General features: G+C 55.3%; 1 protein-coding gene across 1 annotated transcript; it reads left to right on the top strand.

Moving 5' to 3' along the window:
- The first annotated feature begins 10976 nt into the window (after positions 1–10976).
- On the top strand, positions 10977–23511 carry TBX1 (T-box transcription factor 1). Its single transcript, XM_071445399.1, has 8 exons — positions 10977–11679; positions 12901–13315; positions 16512–16613; positions 18018–18189; positions 18413–18568; positions 19964–20031; positions 20237–20337; positions 21079–23511. Exons 1-8 carry the CDS (start codon positions 11490–11492, stop codon positions 21513–21515), a joined length of 1641 nt encoding a protein of 546 aa, XP_071301500.1. The 5' UTR covers positions 10977–11489; the 3' UTR covers positions 21516–23511.
- The last annotated feature ends 1845 nt before the right edge of the window (positions 23512–25356 follow it).

Below are 25356 nucleotides of genomic sequence, written 5' to 3'. Positions count from 1 at the left end.
CATTCAGCGTTACTAACCCTGGATTATATAAATGTGGATGCTTGGTGTAACAAATATCACATCCAACTCTCTTTTCAGCTCAGTCTTTGCTGTGGCAGGCACCAAAGTAGATCCATCCCCTGTCCCTCAGACACCTGCTCTGACCAGTGGCTGCAGATTTAGGATGCAATTAAAATAATGACAGCCAGGGGCAAAGTCCCTGGCAGCTTAGAGGCATTTTGCACTTAGGGTCTGCTCCGTGGTCCTCCTGCCCTCCATCTTGTTTCCATTACCATAACAATATCTCTATTTACTGCTGGTGACCCTGGTCATCTAAAGCTGCTGCCCAAGTGTCTTGACTAATATAAGCCCCATCGTCAGCTGTCTTTTGAATTTTCCACTATTTAATCTCCAGTTGTCAAGTTGGCACTGGGTGGGATGATGGTAGCCTACACAGTCACCTCTGAGAGAGAAGAGGATGTGATGGTCCCTGCTGAAGGCTCTCCCTCTGCCCCTGGGTTCTGCCTTAGTACTGGATGGCCACAGGAGTCAGTGCAGTCAGGGTTTGGTGTGGGACCAACCTTTTAACAGAACCAAGGAGCTGTGGCTGGTACCCAGGAACCAATTTCATATCCTGCTCCTGACCCCAAAGTATGGGGTCAGCAGAAGCTGGACACCTCCCCTTGCTCTAGGGATCCTGGGAATGCCTCCTGCTCCCTTCTTGCAGACCAAAGAGACAAACAGTACCCACATCTCACATCAACCTGCTCTGTATCTGCTGTGCTTTTGTTTATCTATCACCTGCCAGGCTGCTCCTGAGGAGAGCAAAATGAAGCTGGGTTTCTGTACTCTGGCTAAACTGTGGTTTCACCTTTGCTGAAAACATTGAAGTGCTGGGGAGAAGGCGCAATTTCATTCAACATTGCTGTGTCCTGTCTCTTTCTGCTTCCTGCCAAGAAACTGTCAGTTCCAGCCGAGCTTCCCGTTTGCTTGTTCTTTGCCATACCATGAAGTCTGGGCTCAGTTTGAGCTCCTATAACTGCAGGAAAACAAATCCATCCTGCCCTTGCAGCCGGGGCTGTGCCTGAACTTTACAGGGCCCTGAGTTTGCTCCTTCACTATTCCTTTGCTGCCATCCTTGCCCTTACTTGCTGCCAAAAGGCAAAGAAAATGAGATCTAATGCTAATAAGCAATGCCGGTCAAGGTCTTGTTTGAACACAATCAAAAATGGCCCCTGTCCAGCCTGACTTGCAGCCTTTTGCCTTGCCAAACCTGAGAGAAGTGGGAAAGAATTTGTCAGCCCAGGCTGCTTTTAAACCTGGACTTGTCCAGCAAGGAGATGGGCTGTAGGACACTGACAGCAAACCCCATTGCTCTTCTGAGGAGGGCATGATGACAGAATTTATGTGGTTCCCTCAGCCCTGTTCCCCTGTCACTGTGTCTTCTGCTCTTGTTTTGTTTTCAGGTACAAGCTCTGCTTAGTCCTTCCAAGGGGTTTCCATGCAGGTCTGGCAGAGACGCTTCCATATGTTTTTCATTTTGATAACTCCCCTATGGTGTCTGTTATCACCCAAGTCTCTATTAAGATTTATTCCTGTTATTGTAGCAGTCATTTTCCCCAGTACATGTGCATTGTATTTGGAGAGAGTCATAACCACTCTCCACATCCAACAGATGCTGTAGTCAGAGCGACTCCTGCTTCCATTTACCAGACCTTTCTACTAATATGGGATTTCACCAATAACCACAAGTGCTGTTCACTCCCCAAGATTTCCTCACTGTCATTTCTTGACTGTGTTAGTGGCAAAACACCACTCAGAGCTCCGGTCCCTTGGAAAGCAAAGGTTTGGCTTGGCTTTGCTTTTCATGCACTTTCCCTTTCACAGCAGTGAGAGACTCCTGCTCCCAGTGTCTGGAAGGCTGAGAAATAATGAGCAAGTCTGTCCTGGGGTGGGCAATGGTCATTGTGAGAGGGGAGAAAAGATGATTCTCCTTGCTTGTAGGATGTGATGAGGGCGTGTTGGGGTAGGCAATGGGATTTGTTGGACCTGGTATATGGATTTAAGAAAAAGCCAAAGTCTTGAATACGGCTGGATGCAATTAGGAGGGGTCAGGCTTTACTACTGTCAGTTTGGTGGTGCTCCACTACAGCTCTGCCTTTTGGCAGGAGAGTATGAAAGAGATGTTCCCCCCCCCAGGGGCTGGCAGCATCCCTGGCCCCAAGGCTGCTTTGTCCCTATCACAGACAGCAGCACAACATGGGCTCCCTTAGCGAGGCAGCCTGCCTGTAGCATCCACAGACCGTTCCAATTTGCCCCTCTTTCATCCCATAGCAGTTTGTTCAGCTCGTACGGAAGAAAGGAGCTCCAAATGCTTTCCGGGCCTAATAATATCCATCAAAGCATTTCCAGGGCTGAGGCGAGGATGTACACTGCAGCACGCAGAGCAGGAAATGGGCTTGGGTTTTCCAAAGCTGCCTCTTCCAACCAGAGCAAACCACAAGATCACGGGAGGACAAGAGCGCTGTGCTCGTGGCTTTGTTTGCCCCAGAAGGAATTGATTTGATGAGAAAGGAAATTGGCTTTCTTTAATCTGTCCTTGTGCTAATTCCGCAGAGGAAGGCGCGAGCATTGGCAGTTCCTGAAGCTGCACCAGCCCTCAGTGCCAGTCCCTTGGTGCTATTTGCAGGGATGGCGGCGTTTCCCTGGGAAGCGCCTGGGGACCGCAGCGAGGCGGAGGTGGGGAGCCCTCGCCTCCAGGGCCAGTGGCTCCATAGGGACAGTCACCAGCACAGCCCTGGGTGTGTTATGGGTCCCCTTACACATGTGCCTTTCTCAGGTCATGGGAATCCCACTGCTGGCTTCACCAGGGCCGGGTTTTCCCCAGCAAAAGCCATGAGGAAGGAAACAGCTCTGCTGCTTCTCACCTCTGGGGAGCCTGACGGTGCATCTTCAAATGTCTTTTCCAAACCCTGTCTCTGAGCCCAGTAGGACAAGAAGGAGGATGTTCCTTATGCAGCAGCCTCTTGTGTGAGAACTGGTTAGATTTGAACAGCCTTTTACATAAAAAATTTTATATAAGAAAATCACAAGAAATGTAAAAAATCCTCATCAATGTGCATTCCTGAATGGCTTCAGTCTGGAATTTCAACTTAGAGGGAGAATGGAATTAATGAGTAGGAAGAAGAAGAGATGACTCTCTGATGACAAGATGTCAGGAGAGAAGAGCTAGAAATGGTGCTGTGTTGCTTTGTACAACAAAACCTAAAAATACAATAAATAAATTATACAAAACCTAAGCCAAGATTATCCTGGATCCCTTTCAATGCCAAACAGCTCTCTGAAGGTGACTAAACATCATCACTGTTGTTTGCACAGAAGGACACTGAGATTTAAACAGCAAAGGGATTTAGATGTGCCAAGCAGTCCTGGTTACCCCGTGTTGAACTTGTTTGAGACATCACAGTGGCAGGATTGGGAGCTCTGAGGCTTGCTCTGCTCTGCTTCACTGTGCTTATTCAGTAACACACCCTTGCCCTTCACAGGGCTTGTGCAGGGATTATAAAGTGAATTGGAAGGGTTTTCCTTAAGGGCTGCTGAAGTCCCTGCCCCTTCCTTTCCCTGAGATGCCTGTTAAGGGGAGCCAGGTCTCTGTGCAGGGCTCTGCAGGCAGGAGCACAGAAGGTGCAGGGTACATCACATTTCAGGCACAGCTGGTTCACCCATCCAGCTGATCTCTGTGCCAGGCAGGCTGTGACTGCAGTCCCTGCCTTTTACATCAGCCTTGGGCTCCAGCAGAGACAACCTGCCTGTCCTCAGCATCCTCAGCAGGGTGTCTGCCTGGGCGGTGGGGTGGTGGAAGCAGAAATCAGAGCAATGGTCTGAAATCCTCAAAATCCTTCTGCCTGGGGAAAGGAATGTGCTGTCAGTAATACTGGTGGGGCTTTGCAGGCAGGCAGAAGGGACCACCACTCCTGTCTCACCTGCCCCACCACAGAACTCTCAAAAGGGACAAGGTCTCCCACAGGGCATGAAGAAATAGCAAGTGGAGCTGAGAACTGTGGATAGGTCACAAAATCCCTTAGGAACAGGCACATCCGCAAGTGGGTAAAGTGACAAGGAGGTGAAGGAGAAAGGACCAGGCTGGTAGAAGCACCTCTGCTTTTTCCAGAAAAATATGGGCTCCAGAAAGGGTCCTGGGCTCATCTTCTGGTCTCTGCTCTCATAGACTTTAACATGTGTAATCTGCCCTCAGTGGCAGTGCAGAGCCTGCTGCCTCTCAGCTGGACGTGATCCAGAGGGTTCAGCTCCAGCACTGACGCAAGAAGAAAAATCTCCATGATGTAGCCAGTTTTTATGCTGGATTGGATTTGAAGAAGCAGCTGACATTGGCTGAAGCATCCATTCCTTATGGCCTTTGGGTTAAGTTTGCAACAGGTCTGATGTAACATCCAGCAATGCAGGGAGAAGATTTATCCCAGTGGGATCTCCTGTGGATTGTGCAGCCTCCCATTAGCATGCTGAGCCCTGTGGTTTGTTGTTTGTGTTCATTGGTTTATGCTAACATACTGTGTTATGTTAGTGATTAATATATATCATCATCTGCCACACCAAACCCCATGAAAACATCTGAGCTCCAGAACAAGTGATGTCAATCTGTTCTTTACTGTGCCAGGAGACAAGGTAGAACAACAAGGAATGTCCAGACTATTTTACTGGCCTAACAGAAAAGGAGAAAAATTCTTTCAAGATAAAAAATCCTTACAGGACAGTCTACAGCAACTGCAAACAGGTAGATTTGGAGGACACCATATGTCCTGACAGTGACTGAGCTCTGCAATGACCTCCCCTCCATGCAAGGACAGTGCTCATCTAACTGAAGCCTCTTGTGGGGCAGAACCATCTGGGCCCCCTGTGTGGAAATGAAGGCACACACAGACAACCTGCACAGCCACAGTGGCTCCGCTGGTGCACGGTGCCTGTGTGGGTCAGGACTCAGAGACTGCATCCAAGTGAGAGCCAGGCTGCCTTTAGCCAAAATAAATGTCTGCACAAGATGCTGCAGTGGCACTGAGTGAATTTAAACCTTCAACGCAACAACCACAGCTGAGTTGTGGATGAATGCCCGACCTTCCCTCTAGCGACACGGCTGCAAGTGGATGGCTTGAAATTGACTCTGGCTCCACAGAAGGGATCTAGCAAGAAGCAGCGAGGCAGCTGCTTTCCCTTTGGATGCAGATAGCAACAGTGTCCTTCTCTTCTTTTTGGGACTTCTCACCTCCTCTTCCCCAAATTTGTGCTGCGGTAATGAATACATTTCAACTAAGCCATTTCTGGCCCCTCAGTACTCTGGGGTGTGGGGGGAATCCTTCTTTCAAACTAATAGCACCTCATTACCCTGTATCTGCAGCCCCATTTCCCTGCACCCAGGGAGCACAGGCAGCTGGGCAGGAGCTTCCCCAGGCAGGAGGGGATGGGCACTAATTCTTTCACACCTATTAGCAGCAGATTTGTGTGTCAGCCCCAGGCAGCAGAGTAGCATCTCCGTACAGAGCTTTTTGACAGCATTAATGAACAATAATGAGGACAGAGAGTGACTGGTTTTAGAGGTAGCTCCTGGTGCACTCAAAACCAGAGAAGCAAGGGTTGCTCCTGGCAGATCTTTAGGCAATGACCCCAACTGTCAGGTCCCCTGCCCTGGCCACCCCGGGAGCTCTTGAGGGAGCTCTGCATTCTGGGGCTGGGCAAGGGTTCCAAAAACTTTACAGCTCCAAACCGTGGACCACACAGGGCAGCTGCACTGCAGGAGAGCATGGGTATCTCACTGGAGAAGCACGAGCAGTTGTCAGGGTGGGAGCCTGGGGCTGGGGCGGGGAGATGTAAAAGAAAAAAGAGGGGAGAGGGAGAAACTGCACCGGCTGTGTGCTGGGAGAGAGTGGCTGACAGTTTTATTTCTGAGAATTTCCCCGTGCGTGATCGCTACATTGGGATCTGCAGGCAAGTGACCCTGTAAAAGCAGCCTGAAATCCCCATGGCAAATAACATGGAGCCAAGGCTGGCAAGCAGGAGCCAGTGGGAGGTGTGGGGAGAGTGAGAGATATGGAAGCCCAGTCCCATTCCCCTGGACTCTGTGGAGCCCCACTGACTCCCCACCATGCTCATCAGTCAGGCAGCCTATAGGGTCCCACAAGTCCCAGTTTTCACTGACACATCACTGTCTATTAGCAAGAAAACCACTGTTGTTCATGAGGATTTAGCTGGTTATAAAACAATTATTCCATTTGAATATTTTTCTTCTTTTCTTTTCTTTTCTTTTCTTTTCTTTTCTTTTCTTTTCTTTTCTTTTCTTTTCTTTTCTTTTCTTTTCTTTTCTTTTCTTTTCTTTTCTTTTCTTTTTTCTTTTCCTCTTTCTCACTGTTTATTCTCTTTTCTCTTCTCTCTCTTTTTTCTCTTTTCTTTCTCTTTTCTCTCTTCTCTTTTCTCTTCCCCTCTCTCAGACGCCCACCGGCGGAGCACAGCGCGGTTGCTGTGCAGACGCCGCTGCCGTGCGCTCTCAGGTGCCCGCTGCGCCGCCGCTGCCGCCGCCGGGGCCGAGCCGCGCTGCGCGGGGCCGCGCACCTGCCGCGCTGCCGCCGGACGGGCCAGGCGGGTGAAATCCCCGCTGGGCACCCGGCGGCCCGGAGGAACCAGGAGCTGCAGAGGGGCACTGAACCCCCGCGGAGCCCCGCGCAGGGACGGCGACTGGCGCCGGGCCGTGGTGCCAATGCCCCCAGCCCAAACTGCTCCGGTGGGCAAAGCGGCTGCCGAGGAGCTCGGGCTCTCTCTGCTTGGCTTTTCGTTCGTTCGTATTTATCCGTTTGGATGTCTTCCCGTTGTCTCTTCTCTTCTCTTCTCTTCTCTTCTCTTCTCTTCTCTTCTCTTCTCTTCTCTTCTCTTCTCTTCTCTTCTCTTCTCTCTTCTCTTCTTCCTTTCCTTTCCTTTCCTTTCCTTTCCTTTCCTTTCCTTTCCTTTCCTTTCCTTTCCTTTCCTTTCCTTTCCTTTCCTTTCCTTTCCTTTCCTTTCCTTTCCTTTCCTTTCCTTTCCTTTCCTTTCCTTTCCTTCCCTCTTTTTTATCTTCTTTTTTCTTTTTCTTTCCTTCTTTCTCTTTCCATTTTTCTGGGTTTTTTTCTTAATGTTCTTTCTTTCTTCCTTCTTTTCTTTCTGTCTGTCTGTCTTTCTGTCTTTCCGTCTTTCTATCTTTCTTTCGTCTGTTTTGCCCTATTTTCTATTTCACTGTCTTTTTCGGTGAGACGTGGTTCACACGTTTGATTTTTTTAAAGAGATTCGTTTATTTCCGTACAAACGTCAGTTGCAAAATCATGCTAATAGTCGCCGTAGTCGGAGTAATAACGAGGATAGCTGTAAATATGAGAAAAGTACTCATCGATAACGGTCTCAAATTAAACGCCAGAAAATCCCCGTTTTTCCCAGGACCCGCGGGAACTTCAGGCTGTTTTCACCTGCCGAAATGTCCCCGGTGTCCTCTTTATTTCCACCCTTACAACGAATCCGTACACGTCCGCGGTTCCCGTTAGTTCAACCCCTACGAATCTCTTTTTTCCTCCAGCACAATCAGCACCAGCGAGGCAGCGTCAGCCTTTCCCGTACTGCACGGGCGGTGCTGCTGCGGCGGGGCCGCGGGGTTCCCGCTGGCCGCTGGGCTGTTGTGCGGAGCGTGCGGAGGCACCGCGTGTGCGCTGCTGTGCGCGGGCTCCGGGGCCGCCTCCCGGCCCCCCGGGGTCCCGGCCCCGGCTCCTTGCCCTTGCCCTCCCGATAGTTATTTGCTGCCCCACGGCCGTGCCAAGGCCGAGCCGAGCCGGGCCGTGCGAGGCCGCCCCCAGGTCCCCTGCAGAGTCTGCGCCCCCCCCTTTCCGAAAGCCCGGGCTCGCCAGGGGCCAGCCGGGGTGCAGAGGTTGGGGGCGGGAGGGACGGCGGGGCCGGGCAAGGGCCGGGGGAGCGGGCAGAAAGGAGGGATCGCGGGAGGGACGAGTGGAGAGATGCTGGCGGAGGGGTGAGTGCGGAGGGCGGACGGAGGGAAGGCGGCACAGTGGGGCTGTGTCCCAGCCAGGCCCCGGGGACGCGGGGACAGCCCATCGGGGCCGCGACACTCGGGTATCACAGCCTGTGCTCGGGGTGCGCGGAGGAACCCGGCTTGGGGGACCCGGGCAGCTCTGCAGCATCAGGGCCATGGCTCGGTGTGAGTGTCCGTGACCAGGGACACGTAGCCCGGCCCGTGGGGAACAGTGCCGGCAGGGAGTCCCCTGCGAGGGAGGACGAAAGCAGGAGCCAGGGGTGTCCGCATTGCCTGAAAGGTCTGGGGGATGATGGGGTGCGGGGCCCAAACAGGGGACGGGGTTCCAGCGGATGTTTATTGCGGGTGGTGGAGCGGCAGGAACACGGCGATGCTCGGCTTCGGGGGCCGCCCCGGGACTTGGGGATTGCCGTCGTGGGGAATGCGCGAGTCATTGCCACGCTTTGCATTCCTCGATGCCACCACAGGCTTTTGAGCCATCGGGCTACATCTTTTCTGGACGAAGCAGATGTGCGTCCACGGAGGATGAGGAAAAAGGGGGAAAGGTGTCCCAACCCTTTTTCCGCATCGAGCTCTTGGCGTTTTCTCACCGCAGAGCCGTTCCGGAGGAGAGGCGGCGGGACAACCTCGACCTCTCCTCCCACCTGCTCGGGCGAAGTATGAGCTGCGGGGAGCAGAACCTCTGGGCTCGATCCTAACAAACACACCCGTGCTCTGGACGAATGCAGAGCCGGGGCACAGCAGTAATGGCTAACGGCGGGGTTAGCAACCCCGCGTCGAGACTGGATGCGCTTTGCAGCGCTCCGCCGATGAGGAGCGGTCGAGGAAAGAGGACATGCATCCTCGGGACTTCTGTCAAATGCGACCTCTGGGCCCTTTTCGCGGTGCAGGAAAGGGGTCGACTCCGCTTGCTGCAGAGCGCCGTGCCACCCTCTCCCTCGGGTGGGTTCTGTCCCTGCGGGGTCCCTGTTCGCAGGGCAGACAGGGTGGTTTTCCCTCTCCATTGTCTCAGCTCCGCCCGGCGTTGCTCACGCGTGTAGGAACCCCGCGTGTCTGCGAGGCCAGGCAGGGGATGTGGGAGCGGGGCGGCGGGGTCTACTCTCGGGGATTTGGGGTTTCGAGGCTTCAGCCCCGCCATTTGGCGGGGACGCGCTCCGCTGCCGCCCAGGTGACAACGATTCCCGGCGGGTCCTCTGTTCCTGGTAGACACCACTCAGCCCCGACACCCCCGGCCGGGTGGACAGGCCGAGGGACCGGTCCACGCCCGGGCTGTCCCCGACGTGGTGTCGCTTACAGCTGGAGTTTTATGTAAGGAGCAGGAAAGGAGAAAGGAATAAACCTGGGAAACGGTGCGGGCAACTAAGGCAGGGACTGCAACCCCAAACTCTGCTGGGGCGTTGGTTTCGGGTTTTTTTCTTAATTTCCAGGGGAACTATTTTCTTTCCTCCTGGAGCAGAGGCTGTCCAAAGCCAAGCATACCGCGGGGAAGGGGCATCAGCGTCCCGCTCGCATCAGCCCTTGAGTTCCCCGGAGGCGGCTTGGAGTTCTCACCCGCGGCTCCTCGCTTTCCTCCGATATTGCCCCGGGGTGCCCAAACGAAATCCCTTCCCCTCTTTCTTGTATTGCCGCCAGGTGAGCAGCGCGGGTCAGTACCGGGACTGTCTTCTCCGTGACGTGTCCCCGAGCCCGCGACAGAAGCTGCCCCGGCCAGGAACCGCGCTGCCAGCAGCAGCAGCAAAGAAACAAAACACCGATCATGTCACGCTCTGCCCTTATGCCGTTAGCTGCAGGAACATATGCTCAAATATGTAAGAGTAGTCTAGATTTTTCTCTGCAAATATTTTTACCACATCCAAAGATAATATTTCAACAGAAGAATCAAGCCCCGCAGGCTACAGACAGGGCAGCTATATATAACCCGCTTGCTCACTCCGGCTCTCCGCGCATCGCTCGGGTTATGCAACCCCCACCGCGACGGTAGCCACCGGCGCGCCCCACGGCTCCGCCCGCCCCGTCGGGGCAATTCCCCGGGACCTCGGTGCAGCAACCCGCCCGGAGGGACCGGCACCGGGGCGCGGACCGAGACTGGTACTGGTAGCCGGGCTGGGCCGGACCCGGCAGGGCGGGCGCATCGCCTTGCCCCGCGCCGATGCGAAAGAAGGGCCTGGGGAACGCCGCGGCGCTCCGAGGGGCCGGGAGCGGGCGGTGAGTAGCGCCTCGTCCTCGCCGGGGCAGGGACGGGAACCGGGCGCGGCTCCAGGCCCAGACGGGCCGTGCAGGTGCTGCCGACGAAGCGGGCTCTGGCGCTGGGCTAAGCAGGAGCTCGCCTACCGCCTCGTTCGTTGCTTTCCGTTTTCTCCGCTTTTTTTTTTTTTTTTCTTTATTTTTAATTGGCGAAGGAAATGCTGGAATGCTGCGGGCGCTTTGGGAGTCTGGTGGCCCAGGGCTAGGGGAGTCCCATCCGAGCGAAGCGGCCGGCAGTACCTGCACCCGCTGCTCACCCTGACGTGCCCAGACCCCGCCTGCTGCGGCGGCTCGGATCGCGGGTCCCCGCGGCCACCGAGCCCCGAGGGTCGCCCCCAGCCCCGCAGTGCATGCGAGCTGGAGGAAAAGAGCTATCCCTTCTCTCGGTGCCGGACATCCGCAGCGTGACGCCGGGCTCGGCTCGGCTCGGCTCGGCTCTTCCCTTCCCGTCGGCCGGCTCCCGGCGCCGTGATTGACACCGCCGGCCCCTCCGCCCGCCCCGCAGCACATCCCATCCCTCCCCGGCGGCCGCTCGCCGTGCCCGGGAGGCGGGGAAGGGCCTCCCCAGCCCTTTGACACCGTCTCGGCAGGAGTTTCACTTCGCTTTCGCCGCCGTCGCCGCCGCTTCTGCAGGCAAACACCCCCGGCTTCCATGTGACGCCTCCCAGCCACTGAATGGGGAAAGCGCCTATAAGGGAGACACTTTCCCTTCGTGCAGGAGAAAAGGAGGGGACGAGGGGGGCAGAAGCAGGAGGTGGTGGTTGAGGGGAAGGGAAGACAGAAAATGAATTAATAAATCGCAGGGAACGAATTGGGGAAGGGGGGAGGGTGGTGAGAAATGGACACCCCGGGAAAGAAATTCGTGGATTATTTATTTGTTGCCCCCCGCTCCCGTCTCGCTGACAGAGCTCGGTCCGCCGTTGCGGTGCTCGGCGCTAGCTACAAAGGGACCCGGGGAAGTTTCTTGTTCCCCAACGCCCTTCCCGGGGGGGCGAGGGTTTAGGTTGTTTTCTGTTGCATTTATTTTTTTTTTAAGTTTCCCTTCCCCACCCCTCCCCCCCCGTCTGGAAGGAGGGGGTCTCGTTCGCACCTCCCTGGATGGTGCGGTAGAAAGGAGGGGAGTTAGGGGGTGGGAGGGGGGGGGCTCGTGGTGGGAGGCTGCCGCGCCTGCTGCTCCTGCATTGGTGTCTCCCCTATGGACGAAAACAGCCCTCTGTCTCCCAAGGCAAATGCTTTCAGTATCGCCTCTCTGATTTCAGTCGCCGCCGCCGAGCAAGCAGGGAAAGGAGAGCTGGAGGAGCGCCGCGGCGGCCGCAGCGCGCCCGCCCGCCCCGGCTGCCGCCCTCAGAAGATGCACTTCAGCACCGTCACCAGGGACATGGAAGGTGAGTGCCGCGCTCGGCCCCGCAGGGCTGCGGGGACGGGACCGCCGGGCACCGCGTACTCGAGGGCTTTCGCACGGCCCGTGCCGGCGGCCGGGCCAGGGGCAGCGCGCAGAACGCGGCCTGCCCGCGGAGCCGGTCGGGGGAGGCTTTGCCGTTTCTCCCGGTACGCCTGGGCCCCTGTAGCCCTCCCTTAGAGAAAGGCATTGCCCGTGGCCCGGTAGCAGCTTTCGACGGCTCCGCCGCTGGGACTCGCGTCTTCTCAGAGGTGCTGAAAGCATCCCCCGACAGAGCCGGCCGTGCCTGAGGCACCGGCAGGCCGGGGCTCGGCTCCCACCGGCTCTGCAGCCCCTGTCCGGCCTGGGGGGCTGCGTCGGAAATAACGCAAGAGACCCCCGGGACCTCGAGGAGCCTTTCAGCATCGGAGGGGAGCCGAAGGAGCGGCCGCTCCGCCGGGCGGCCTTCATGCGCCGCGGGGCCCTCTCGGGCCGGCGGCCGAGGGCTGCGCAGCCGGGTTCGTCCCGGTGCTCCTCGGCGCGAACCCCGAGCTTTGCTCTGGTCCCGGCCTCTTCCTCTTTCTCGTCCGGGGATGGAAGGAATGGGGCATTGCCAAACCAGATCCGACTTCCCCTGTCAGCCGCAGCCCCGCGGCTCCAGAGTGAAGGACGTTACCTGCAGCAGCGTAGCTACACGGAAATAAGAGCCGATTTCTTTCTCTGAGTTTCCCCACTCCTCTATTTTTTTTTTCTCTCAATTTTTTGGAGAGGGGGCGAAAGGAGGGAGTTTGCTTTGTCCCAAGTGGTGTGTGGCGAGGGAGGCCTGCAGAGATAGCACGGGCTTTGCACCGCCGAGGCTCTTGGCAGACCTCTCGGGTTTGCAAAAGAAAAAAAAAAATAGAAGAAAAAAAAAGGAAAAAAAAAAAAAAAAAGAAGCCTAGGCAGGCAGGCAGCGGGAGCAGCGAGCTCCCCGCCTGCCCCGGGGGGAGCGGGGCTGGGGCCAAGCAAAGCGGAAAGGGGGAGGCGCCCCGCTGGGCTGGGCGCGGGGCAGGAGAGGAGGCGGAGGGCACCCCGCGGAGCCGGTGCGGAGGCGGGGGCCGCGCGGAGCGGCGCGGAGCTGGGGGGAAAGCGGGAGCCGGAGCGGAGCCCTGACCGCTTGTTTTTGGAATGATTTCAGCTATCTCCAGCCCCTGGCTCACCCAGCTGTCCCATTTTTGCGATGTTGCAGCTTTCACGGCCAACAGCCTGAGCAGCCTGAACGCCTCCGGGGGGTACCACCTCTCCCCCTCCCCGGGGGACCCGTACGGACAGCATGAGCCGCCGCACTACGAGCCCTGCACGGCTCAGCAGCACCCGCACCCGCCGCCCCAGCCCCAGCACGGCTACCCTTTCGGCGGGGCGGCGGCGGCGGCGGCCGGGACCAACCCGCCGCCCCCAGGCCCCGAGCAGCCCGAGGGCGCCGGTGGAGCCGCTGCGGGGCCGGCCGCAGTCTCGGGCTGCTCTACGGGGGCGGCCGCCGCGGCCAAGGCGCCGGTGAAGAAGAACCCGAAGGTGGCCAACGTGAGCGTCCAACTAGAGATGAAGGCGTTGTGGGACGAGTTCAACCAGCTGGGCACCGAGATGATCGTCACCAAGGCAGGCAGGTCAGTGCGGAGCTCCCGAGCGGCCCCGGTTTTCCAGCCGCTCCCTCCGGACCCGGGCACCCAGGCCAGTCGGGGCGGGAGAATCCGATGCGAGTGGTTGAATTCGCAGTTTGGGGGGAGATTGAAGCTGCTGCCCAGGGGCGAGTCGCGGAGCGGCCCGGCCCGGCCCGGCGGTCGCCGTCATTTGATCCTTGCGCTTCTCCTGGGGCGAAATCTGCGAGCTCTTGCGGCCCGAAGGCCTCGGTGCTGCGGAAGAACGCGCGGCTGCTGCTGCGGGCTGACGGTGAAGGCGTGCGGAGGACGGCAGGCAGGGCACTGGGTTTTACTCCCGCTTAAAAGGGCGCTGTGCTCCTCCGGGCGCCTTCGGCTGCGACCCCACACGGGACTTTGATCCGTGTTTACGGAGGACGGTGTGTGTTCCCGGGGCGGACAGCAACGATACGGGGGAAGGAAAAAAACAACACGCAAACCGTGCAAAACCTGCTAAATACATTCTTAGCACGGGCAGATGTTTTCCTTCCGGCGGAGACGCGAACAGACCCTAATTCTGCACCTTGAAACGCGTTCCAGGGCTGTTGTATTTCCCGATTATCGAGTAACGAGCCCGGCTGAACGCGGCTCCTCTCAGCTCTGCTCCGGCCGCCGCGGCGCGGTTTCGGGGCCAGGACCCCGCTCCTGGGCAGGGAACAAAGAAAGCGGCTGATGCGATCGCGTTAGGAACGAGCAAAACATATGGGGGGAAGAGGAGTCCCAATTACAATTGTTAGTTACTGCATTTAATGGAGATCCCCGGGAAGCGCCGCGGCCGCGGCGGCTCGGGCAGCGCTACGAGGCTTTCCCCGCCAGGCTCCGGCAGAGCTGCGAATTGTCCAGGTTCTGAGTCTTCCCTTGGTTTAAAGCGATTCGGCGGGGGGGAGAAAAGCAAAACAAACAAATTAAGGGATCCCCCGTTGCTTGCTCTCAGTTCGCCCCGGGGCTGACTGCGACGGGACGGCCGGCCGGGGGAGAGGGTCGAACTCCGCTCCGAACGGTCTGGCAAGAGCTGTGACCGCGGCCGTGCGCTCCCGCTCTCCCGTCAGCGATTTTGAGGGTCCCGAAAGTGCAAAAGAAAAAAAAGAAAAAAAAGAAAGAAACATACGTACATGTACGCAGTGGCCATTTAAGTTTGGGTGGGTTTTTTTTAATATTAGCAATTTCCTAAAATGAAACAATCACCGTGGTGCCCGGTGCAAAAGCAGCCGGCGCTGCGTTGCGGGACCCGGGCGGAATTTCCCGCAGACGGTGCCTGCCCCGGCGCCGGCTCGCACAGCCCGCTGTCTCCGGCCGCGGCCCCTGAGCCCGGCGCCGGGCTCGGCGTTGCTTTCCTTAGCGGAAAAGGTCGTTCAGGCTCCAGGCGGAGGCTCTCTGCAAACAGGAGTTCTTCGATCTGGCTTTCTTAGCTCTCCAAGAAGAGAGAAAGGATTGCAAATATCCCGTTTCAAAAAGCTTCGGAAATTAACCAATTCGAATTGAATCGGGGGCTTTTCTCCCACACTTTTCTTCGTTTACTTTATGACATAGTCGAAACTCCAGACAAGCGAGTAAAAACAGGAGAAAACGAGGTACAAGCAGCAGGAAAAGGCTCGGGGAAGGCGCTGCAAAGCCTGTTCTCTTCCAGCACCTCTGGGCTGGCCCTGCTGTTTGTCTAGATGGGTCTTATCATCTCAGGTTGTTTGTTTTAAAACTAAGTTTTAGAACAAGAAACACCGGAATTGGAGCTAATGGGGGCTTTTTCATGTTTAAAAATAATAATAACAGAGGGAGCGACTGAAAACGTCCTCCAGAGTTTGCTGAAGCCTTACGGGGAGGGAGACGTAGCTGCCCGATCCCGATGCAGCCCGGCAGTGCTGGGCCCGCTGTGGAAGAGCTGCGGAGCCAGAGGCGCGCTGACCCATCGCCCCTCAGAGGGGGGAAGTGGCACAGAACAACAGGTCCGGCCGTGTGCCCCGAGAACGAGCCGGGGGGGGCTCTCTGTGTCCGGGTTTGATCGGGCTGTTTGTTCAGGGGGCGGTGGGGCTTTGGTTTTTCAATGGCTGCAAACACCCTTCCCGAAATATTGCCTATAGGCGCTCGCTTGCTTTGCTATTCTATAAAACAAAACGAAGCCATAAGGAGCCCCGACGCCAGGGCGCTTCATCGGCGTGTGCCGCCGGGGAGCTGCGGGCGAGGCCCTGGTACCCGTGTGTGCAGATGCAGGAGGGAGGACGGGTGGACCGTCCCAGCCCCTTCCCTTAGCCCACCGCCGATCGCATTTGTACTGCAGCCCCCTGAAGGAATCGTGCCCTCCCTGAGCGTGGGATCCACGTTTCGGCTTAGCTTTGGGTCCCCGGGGGCCTGCGCGGAGAAGAACCGGGGGAGCAGCCGCGGGGGCTGGCCTGCCCAACTCCAGAGCCCTGGGCTCCTTTCCGCTCCCCCTTTCGTTCCGCAAAGGTGCAGGAGCGAGAGCCCGGCCGGGCTCTTGCAAAGAAGTGGATGCGGGACGGGGTTTTCTGGGACCATCCCCGTTGCCCTCTAGCCCTTGCCCACCGAGAGGGAGCGTTTGCCCCTCCGGGATGGGAGAGGTCTCCCGCGGCCTTAGGGGCTGTTGCTGTAACCACTGCTTTCAAACGAACGCAGTTTGGTGGGTACAGAAGCTGCACAGGTGGGAACTCAATCACCTCGTGTCGTTTGCTGGAGTTTTTAGATTTGACCCCCACGGGCTGCCGAGCTTGAGTGCGGGTCTGCAGACAGGGTAATGCCTTGCATTTGCCTCCAGTCAGGTCAGCTAAAATGATGGAGAAACCACGGAGAAAAAATTATTTTCACTTGATCTCCCCATAGCAAAGGCCGAGGATGCTCTTGTTTCCCCTGTCCTCTCCGTTCCACCTTGGTGGAGCATTTCGGGTGTCTGACATGAACGGTCCCCGAGCCAGTGGGAGAGGCAGGACCCTCCGGCCCACCTTTCAGGATGCTGCTGAGGGCTGGGGAACACGGCAGCCAGTCTCCCCAGGCAGCTTGGGTGTATCTGCCTCTTCCTCTGGCCAGCAGTTTCTTCGAGGGGACTTAGCATCACAACTGGGAGGGTACTGGAGCAGCTGGAGGGGAAGAGACCCGTGCCGGCCCCTCAGGGCTCCCTGCTGCTCCTCAGCATAGCACTTCTCTCTCCTCTCTGTGCCAGGCGCATGTTCCCCACCTTCCAGGTGAAGATATTTGGGATGGACCCTATGGCTGACTACATGCTCCTCATGGATTTCGTCCCGGTGGATGACAAGCGATACCGGCAAGTAACAAATCCCTGGCCTGTCTCGCGGTTCTTGGAGCCATAGGGGCTGGTGGGTCGCTGCCCACCCTCTGCTCCTGACCTCTGGGGGTTCAGGGATGTGCCCCTGGGCGTGACACCTGTCAGTGTGAGACAGGGAGGGGACACGGGATGTGACTGACCTGGGGTCTCCTTCACACTCTTGCAACGAGTCTGGGGCCAGGAGCGGCTGCACGGGACTGCAGGGCCCCCTCAGCCTCCGCACCAGGCTCACAGGCAGCTGGGGCCAGACCAGCATGGGCAGAAGGGCAGGTTTCCACAGGGCACAGGGCAGGAGCTGCCTTGTCCTGCCCAGAAAAGCTCTCCTTGTTGTACTGCTACACATCTCCATCGGCAAACACCCTTTGCCACTTAACAAAAATCCCCTCGGTGCTCCTTGAGTGCCGTAGCCCCTCAGCACATGTCCCAAAGCTGTGCCGTGCCTGCTGGGGAGCTCCCTGGGTGCTTGGGTGAAGAGAGTGGGTTTTGTGCTCTGGAAAGGCACCAGCCACCCAAGCCACAAAACCCTGCCCTTGTTTCCAGTGGCAGAATAGGAAGGCCTTGGAAACTGTCGACTCACAAGGCAGTGATGCGGTCTGGTTTGGAGCCCCTTTAATTTTAAGACAGTGAAAAGCACATTATGTATTTAGCTTCAGATCGAGACGCCGAGCAGGCAGCTTGCGTAGGAATCGCAGGGTCCGATATATAAATATTTAGACAGATATCCAAATTCTCAGGGCGTCCTAGAAATGTTTGCTTGTCAAGGGAAGTAGGATATATAACATCCAATTGAGTATATCTTTAAAAAGTAATGTTTCTGCTCAAGTCCAATGGTGTCTAATTCCCCCTATGCAAACACTGGCTTTTAAAGTAAACACGTGTATAGAAGATTGGTTTCTCTGTTTTAAATGTTACTGTTGAATATGTACTTTGAAAGAATGAAACGAGACTGCTAAATTCTGAACCTGCTATTAATCTACACACAACTTTCCACTCTTCACTTAAAGCGAGAATATTACTGTATAGAGGGCTTTTTTCCACCTTTTTTTTTAGAGGAACGGGGAGGCTTTTGTGGCTTCTCTCCCAAATCTACATGGGTAGCTATAAATTTCCTCCATCCTGCAGATTTCTCTCACGACAGTTCCATCGCTGACGTGATAAAATAGTATATCCCCTCCGCAGCAATTCTGGCTGCGGAAAAGAGCTCGTTCCTCTCGTGGGAAGCGGGAGTGATGGAGAGGCGGTGCTTCCCCCTCGGTGGGCCAGGGGGACCGGGCCGGGCCGGGTTCTGCCGGGCGCAGGTGCTGCAGTCGTTGGGAGCGGCGCTGCACGGACGCGGGCGGGAGCCCCCCGGGCCGCGGCTGAGGGTGCCTCTCCCTCCCGCAGGTACGCCTTCCACAGTTCCTCCTGGCTGGTGGCTGGCAAAGCCGACCCCGCCACCCCCGGGAGAGTCCATTACCACCCGGACTCCCCGGCCAAAGGGGCGCAGTGGATGAAGCAGATCGTTTCCTTCGATAAGCTCAAGCTGACCAACAATTTGCTGGATGACAACGGGCATGTAAGTGTTCCCGGGTAAAAATGTCCAACACGGGGCTGCACGGGGTGGGAACTCCCCGCGCTATGATTCCCGTGGGGTGACCCTGCCCGCCCCCTCCCCGCGGGCTCTGCCCCAGCCCCGCGGCTGTCCCGGGCAGTGGAGCCGGCAGGGCCGGGGCTGCGCTCTCCTCTCTCCATGCTCCGCCTGGATCAGTTATTGTCTCCTTGCTCGTTTTATCATTCAGATCATTTTGAACTCCATGCACAGATACCAGCCGCGTTTTCACGTGGTCTACGTGGACCCCCGGAAAGACAGCGAGAAGTACGCGGAGGAGAACTTCAAAACTTTCGTCTTCGAGGAGACGCGCTTCACGGCGGTGACCGCCTACCAGAACCACCGGGTGAGGCAGCAGCGGAGCTCGGGGCAGCAGAAAGCGGGGGTTGGGGTCGCCCCGGAGGTACCATGGGTGCGGGTGCATCCGGTGCTGGCTCAGCCCCTTCGTCCGGCTCCGGGGCTGGAGGCCGGGCTGCGGGTGTCCGCCGGCGGCGGGGATGGCTGGGGGTATTCCCGCCTTCTCCCCATCTGCTAAACCCATTCCGGGCAGCGCTAGGAACCCGATAGCCGGGGAGCTGCGCGGAACTGCATCGGTGTACGCCGAGGAAGCGACGTGGGCTCTAGCCCCATCGCCAGCTTCCCCCCCGCCCGAGGACCTCATTACCTATGTAAAGCCGAGACCGGGGCTCGTGGGGAAACTACAGGCTTCCCGCTGCGAAATGTCACTCACAATTTGTTTGGATAAATCTGCGATTTTACTGCTTTAAGTTCGTAGCGGTCTGTCTCTCCTCAGAATACAATTGTACGTTAAAAACGAAACAAAACGAAACACAACTCCCCCACCCCAATCTAATGCAGATCTCTGGGCAGCAGTTAATCCAATTGCTCCTTTAAATCGCATCAGTGTAATGTAAAGAGCAGGAATCCCAGCAGCGAGTGGAAATACGATTTCATAGCGGGGGCTTTTCAACGCTGCTCCGAACGGCCCCGCTCCGCGATGATGCCGCGCAGGCCGGGGCTGTGTCCCAGGGCTGTCCCTGAGCAACCGGCGCAAGTGTCACCCTCTGCAGTGGCTCCGAGCAAATTGACCTGAGTTCCCTCCGGGATGCTGCGGTCGGGTCGCACCTCGCCCCGGTGGAGGCGGCGAGGCCAGAGAAAGGCTGTGCCTTTAAGGGGCTCTGGAGTCCCTCCCCGGCTGGCATTTGCCTGATGGCTCCGGACAGCTGCTCTTTCTCTCCTGCTTTCTATCAGTTTGACCTCTAAGGCTGGAACTGTCACTGAGGGGCTTAAAGTTTGTTTTTCAACCCATTCCGGAAACTCACAATCACATACTTTATCCGTGGATTTGCTTAAATATAGAAAATGTCCTGCCTTCTCCCTGGCGAATTAAATAAATACATAAGTATGATTTATCCAGTGATTTGTCTTAACTGCTCCAGTGGTGACCCATATAATGTGGCATTTTCTTACAAGTGCATTTAGTCAGATTTTGCAGCCAACTCAGACTGCCTCTCCCTTCACCTTGAACTCATATTAGGTAGCATGTTAGCCCGCATTTTCTAACAGAGGGAAAGCACATGTTTGTGCTCTGTGGCAGAGAACACCCTGGCTCCACCAGCCACCTGGATCCTCTCTGTTACACCAAGCACTGCTGAGTCCCAAAGCCTGCTCAGGAACACACACTGTTTGGCCAGGGAGCCCTGTGTGCTGCTTTGAGACATTTTCCCACTTCTTCTTACAGATCACGCAGTTGAAGATTGCAAGCAACCCTTTTGCCAAGGGATTCAGAGACTGTGACCCTGAGGACTGGTAAGGCTATGCTTTTATTGGTTATGGCAATACCCCACTCACCCTATTTCACAGGTATCTGCCCAGCTTACATTTGCACAAGGGTTTCATGGAGGGGGACACCATATTGGGCCCCATTGCGAGCTGCAGCTCAGAGAGATAGTACTCAAATTGTTCATTCTGTTGGACCATCAGCTCTGTATCACTTCTCCCCTTCCTCTTCCAGGCCCAGGAACCACAGGCCGGGGCCTCTTCCTCTCATGAGCGCTTTTGCCAGATCCCGGAATCCAGTCTCTTCCCCAGCCCACCAGAATGGGACAGAGAAAGGTGAGAACCCCGAGTGGCCAGGCCAGCGCATCTCCCAGGCCCTGTTGGCCTGCACAGCCCGTGCATGCACGCTTGGGGCCAGCCTTGCTCACTGAGCTGGTGCACAGCCCCATTGCTAATGAGCTTTGTGCTATCGCTTATTTTTTAAAGAAAAATACCTGCTTTTATAGCCTAATTCGTTCTTCCTTGGACTACAACATTTGCTGTTGTGTGCTTAAGAAAATTTGCTGCTTTAAAAAACATTGCCCCTTGCCTTAAGTGTCCCATTTTCGACTTTTTAGCAACAAACTCAGCTTTTCAGGCAGAGATGCAGTGCTGGCCACAGGTTCCTTCTTGCATTGCCCTTTTAATGTGCCTCGGCAGTGCATTTAGGGCCAACCCACTCCATTCAGGAGCTGCAGTCAGGTCGAACAGCACCTCTGCCCATTGACTGCTTTTCCATTACCCAGAGCAAACAACTGCAACGACAACCGAAGGCCTTTCTTCCAACGCACACCGGGCCTGCAAAATAAAGGGAAGTCTGTATTTGTTTAGTGTTACACAATTGCAAAAATGTCAGGCGTGTACCAGCTTGTCAGTCAACTCAACTCCATTTATCGCAGTCAGAAGGTCCCGTCCCGCCAGCCCCGTTCCTGCCGCATGCCGCTGCTGCACGCCCCGCTCTTCCCTTCGCGGCCTCTTCCCGGTGTGCGCGGATGCGCTCCCGCGGGCGCGGCCGCACTGACTCTGTTGCCCCCGTAGATGCTGCCGAGAGCCGGCGGGAGTTCGAGCGGGAGGCCGGCGGGACGGCGCTGCACCAGGCCGAGGCCGCGCACCAGCAGCTCATGTCCCGCGTGCTCAGCCCGGCGCTGCCGGGCGGAGGCGGCGGGCTGGTGCCGCTGGCCGGGGCGGGCGGCGGCCGGCCCAGCCCGCCGCACCACGAACTGCGCCTGGAGCCCGCCGCGTCCGAGCCGCTGCACCACCATCCTTACAAGTACCCGCCGGCGGCGGCCGCCGCCTACGACCACTACCTGGGGGCGAAGAGCCGGCCCGCCCCCTATCCCCTCCCCAGCATCCGCGGGCACAGCTACCACCACCATCATCACCACCACATGAACGCGGCGGCTGCAGCGGCGGCGGCCGCCAACATGTACTCGCCGGCCGGAGCGCCCACCGGCTACGACTACGGGCCCCGGTAACGGGGCACCGGCGGCACGAGAGACACCGCCCTCCCCCTTCCCGCCTTTCCCCCACCGCCCGCCTTACGAGTGAGCTGATTGGCCAGCTTGATCTGATCGACAGCCAGACAGCCCAATCGCCGGCAGCCGGGCCCCGCCCCGCGCCCCGCCCTGTGGGGGCTGTGAGGGTGGCGGTGCCGGGAGCTCCATCGCGGTGTGACCCGCGGCTGCACTTTGATAAATGAAGCCATATGTCCTTATCTCTCTATTCCCTCGCGCCTCCGTTCGTGCCGGGCACCGAGGACCGTCGGGCGGCTGGGATGCGGTGGGAGGACGGTGAGGCGGCAGCAGTGAAGTGACTTGTCCCCTCTCACTCGCCCGCCGGGCCTTCTGATGGAGGTTTGGTGTTGGCGGTGCCCCCGGGGCCTGTACGTGAGCACCGAGCGGGGGCTGTGGGGCCGGCCGTGGGCCGTGTGTTGTCCTGCACTTGTCGGTGTCAGTCTTTCCCAACCCGGGGCACACCGGGGGCTGGTTCACAGGTGGCTCAGGTGGTTCTTTGAGGCGATTCTTGGGGAAGCAGAGTTTAGTTTAAGGGAGTGCTTTGAATCCTCACTGCCAGAACAAATTGCCCGCTTCTCCTCCGGCCCTGACCCATTTGTAAGTTTTGGGGTTCACTGGGATGCCTTACCCATAGCAGCATTTTCTGGAGCTGTTGAGAAGGGCCTGTTGAGAAGCACAGACATGTGCAGCTGTGTTTGTATCTTGTTTTCCCAACAATACCTGCAAAGGTTTAAAAACCAGCCTGGGGGTGGGGGGATATCTGCAGATTTCAAGCTGTTGTGTTTCCCACCTGCTTCCCAGGCAGCCTCACACGGTTCTGCCTTCCTGCATCCTTTCCTGAGCTCTTGAATACTCTCTCATGGAGGTGCCTTTTAAAGGGACTTCAGTTTTTTTTTCTGACTAGTTCACCCCTTATATTTGGCTGACCCAAACTGCAGTAGTTCTAAAGCATCTATTCTGCATTACCTGCTTGCTGCATCTTCCCTCTTAATGCTGGTAAGTACTTTTTCTTTTTCCTTCAGTATCTTCATTCAGTAGTTGTTCCTTACTGCTAAAAAGATGGCCCTGCTCATCAAAGTTCTCCAGTGATGTGTTTTGAATAGTTGGCTTGTGTTTTTGTCAGATGCTCACTGAAGGCAGTCCCTTTGTGTTCAGAGAAGGTATTGAGCAGCTCCTCAGCTGTGTTGGTATACAGTATTATGAACACTTTCCTGATTCTTCCACATGACTCCATTAAAAGATGGAGGTTATTTCTTTTAAAGTCATCTATTCATCCATGTTTGTGCATTTTCATTATAAACTCTTTAAAACATGTTCTTTCCCTTGTGCAGGTGGCAATGTTAATAGCAATGTTTATTTTGTCTCTGGCAGTGGGCTTTGGGCTTCCAAAACCGTTTTGGAAAGGTTTAAGAAGGCATACAGGCTACCATGAATATTTTGTGTATTTTTTTCTGTTAAAAATATATCTGGATCCATAAAAAAAGACTTGTGCAAGAAATATGTATTTTATTTGACATTTGCAGTGAATTGTGAGATTCTTAATGTCTGACTAAAGCATAATGTTCTCAGAAAGGTTGATGTAAAATAGCCTTGTGCTTATTATTAGTCAGTGGGAAATGGCTCTCGGATGTGCTCTATTGCTGTTGCTTTGCCGCTGTTATTTCAGAGTTTTCAGTATGATTTGTTATCTGTAAACTGATTAGTGCCAAAGCTTTGGTCAAATGTTTAATGAAGTTGTTATATTTATTATTTCCTTCAAAGATTATACAAACCCATTTTTTTTTTCTTGATAGTTGCAGTGTAGGAAAAAAGTGAAGACAACCAAAGAATCATATCTGCAAAGTGTAGATACATGTAGATATTTGTAGATATATGTAGATAATCTTATTTCATTTCAATTGAAAAGACATTGGACAGTGACATTTATAAATATTTTTCCTCTTCTTTCTTTTCTTCATTTCTTGTTTGATTATTTGTGTATATTTGTCAGCATGTCTGCCCTGAAGTCTAAGCCTCCCCTACAAAATGCAGTTATTTAAATAAGGAGTTCTTAGTCTGAGCAAACAGTGGCTCTCCATAGGCGATTGCTCCTTCCCTTCTGTCCCTGGTTGCTGCAGGTGCCCATGGTTGTGGTAATCTATCACAATACACCAGTTTGCAGGGTTGGGATTCCCAGGTGAAAACAGATTTGTTTGTATTGGTAAGCACCTGTTCTCTTTAAGCACACACAGAATGACCCAAGGTGCCAGGACTAAACTGTGCCCTTAATGAAAATAGCTCAAGGCTCCTTGACTGTAAGAATTTCAGTTTTATATTTGTTAGAAGAAGAGAAAATCACAGCTTCAAGCTATGGCTGTGGATAGAAGGTTCTCAGGATCAGCAGTCTGTGTTCTGTGCTAAAGAACCACTGCAGAGGTCCTGAGGCTGAATGGGAAGGAGAACATGCAGCTGTGTCAAGCCTACAGTCTGAGCTATGAAAATGGTATTTCTAACAATGCATTTAGTCCCATCAGCATGCAAGGTGCTTAGACATGTTCACATTGAAGCACGTTAGCAATCCAGTTCATGTTGTATTTTAATCCTTAAATCAAGATTCTTCAGGGCTTTGACTGGTGTCCCTCCTTCCATAACAATGTCTCTCTCACGGGATGGGAATATTACAGATATGGGAAACAAAAAGGGTCATTTTTCTATCCCAAGAAAAAATCCACTTCAAATAAACAAAACCCTGCAGACTGACCAGTTTTGAATATCACAGGAAATTTGTAACACTTTAATGTCATATTACCTGTCAGGACATATCATGTATAGGCCATGCATTGTCTGTGTATTGTAGATTGATTTGATGAATGACTTTGTATGACTTGATTACACGTCTGGTTAAACTTCACTGAGCCCACGCTGTCACCAAGGGCCATGGCCCACGCTAGGAAAGAAGGCAGCTGCATTTCCAGGCAATACTTGCACTTGTGGGTGCCTCAGGTCACACAAAGCACTTACACATGAAGTGTCTTTAAAAGCTGTTGTAAAACAGGCCCCGGTGTGGAGGTTACAAGCATCCTTTGTATTTTCCAAATAGGGCTAGAGAACAAATTAGCCATCTAGCTCATTTGCAAGGGCTGCAGGCTGAGTTCAGTGGTTGCTTCTGAGGTCTGCAAGCCACGTCACCCAGCTCAGTGGATAAATCCAGGATTAGTTCCTTGTTCCACACAGGTGGAACAAGGGTGGCCTTTGCTTAATCACTTAACCCAAACACTGGGGATAGCTCCAGTTTTCAGAAATGGCTTTTTGCAATTGATTTTATTCTGTCCTTGCTAGTGAAATTGATTAAATTCAGTGTAGGATAGGAGCATCAGGATGAGACTCCTGTGTGTTTGCAGTGTTTGTGCACACTCTTTACACATTTCATAGATGTTCTCTTTAGTCTTCTCTTCAGGGAGACCCTGTAACTCTCTGGCTAGAACTGTGCGGGCGGTCTCCAGCAGCTGCCTCTCAGTGTCCTGAGGTGTTGGCACCTCTTCAGTCAATATCAGGCACATGTACACATGGCCATGGCCAGGGGAGCAACTGCTTTGGCTTCCTGCTACAGTGTGTGTAACAGTGCCTTGCAGGGTGGAGAATGACCCGAGGACTGTAGCAGGTATAGAAAGATGTTCTGTGTGCAGCAGGCTGCTGGGAACAGTGTGGGTCTCCCATGAGCTGTGGGCTTCTAGTGCATCTCTACACAGAGCCATGGCCAGTGGGGCTACATGGGTCAGGGCCACCTCAGCTGGGGCACTGTCCTTTCCTGCCAGCACTCCTC

This window comes from Agelaius tricolor, unplaced genomic scaffold, assembly GCF_023055355.1.
Source record: "Agelaius tricolor isolate 1412-34295 unplaced genomic scaffold, bAgeTri1.0.p SCAF_20, whole genome shotgun sequence".
Lineage (NCBI taxonomy): Eukaryota > Metazoa > Chordata > Aves > Passeriformes > Icteridae > Agelaius > Agelaius tricolor.
Note: the sequence above shows the minus strand (reverse complement) of the source record. Positions and strands in the feature narration are given on the sequence as shown.

What these genes read in the sequence shown, in the direction of transcription:
- TBX1 (XM_071445399.1), top strand. Translation starts at nt 11,490, where the DNA reads ATGGACGAAAACAGCCCTCTGTCTCCCAAGGCAAATGCTTTCAGTATC. An exon ending in GTGGATGACAAGCGATACCG is followed by an intron (nt 16,614 to 18,017) that starts GCAAGTAACAAA and finishes TCCCTCCCGCAG; the next exon opens with GTACGCCTTCCACAGTTCCT. An exon ending in CCGCCTACCAGAACCACCGG is followed by an intron (nt 18,569 to 19,963) that starts GTGAGGCAGCAG and finishes TTCTTCTTACAG; the next exon opens with ATCACGCAGTTGAAGATTGC.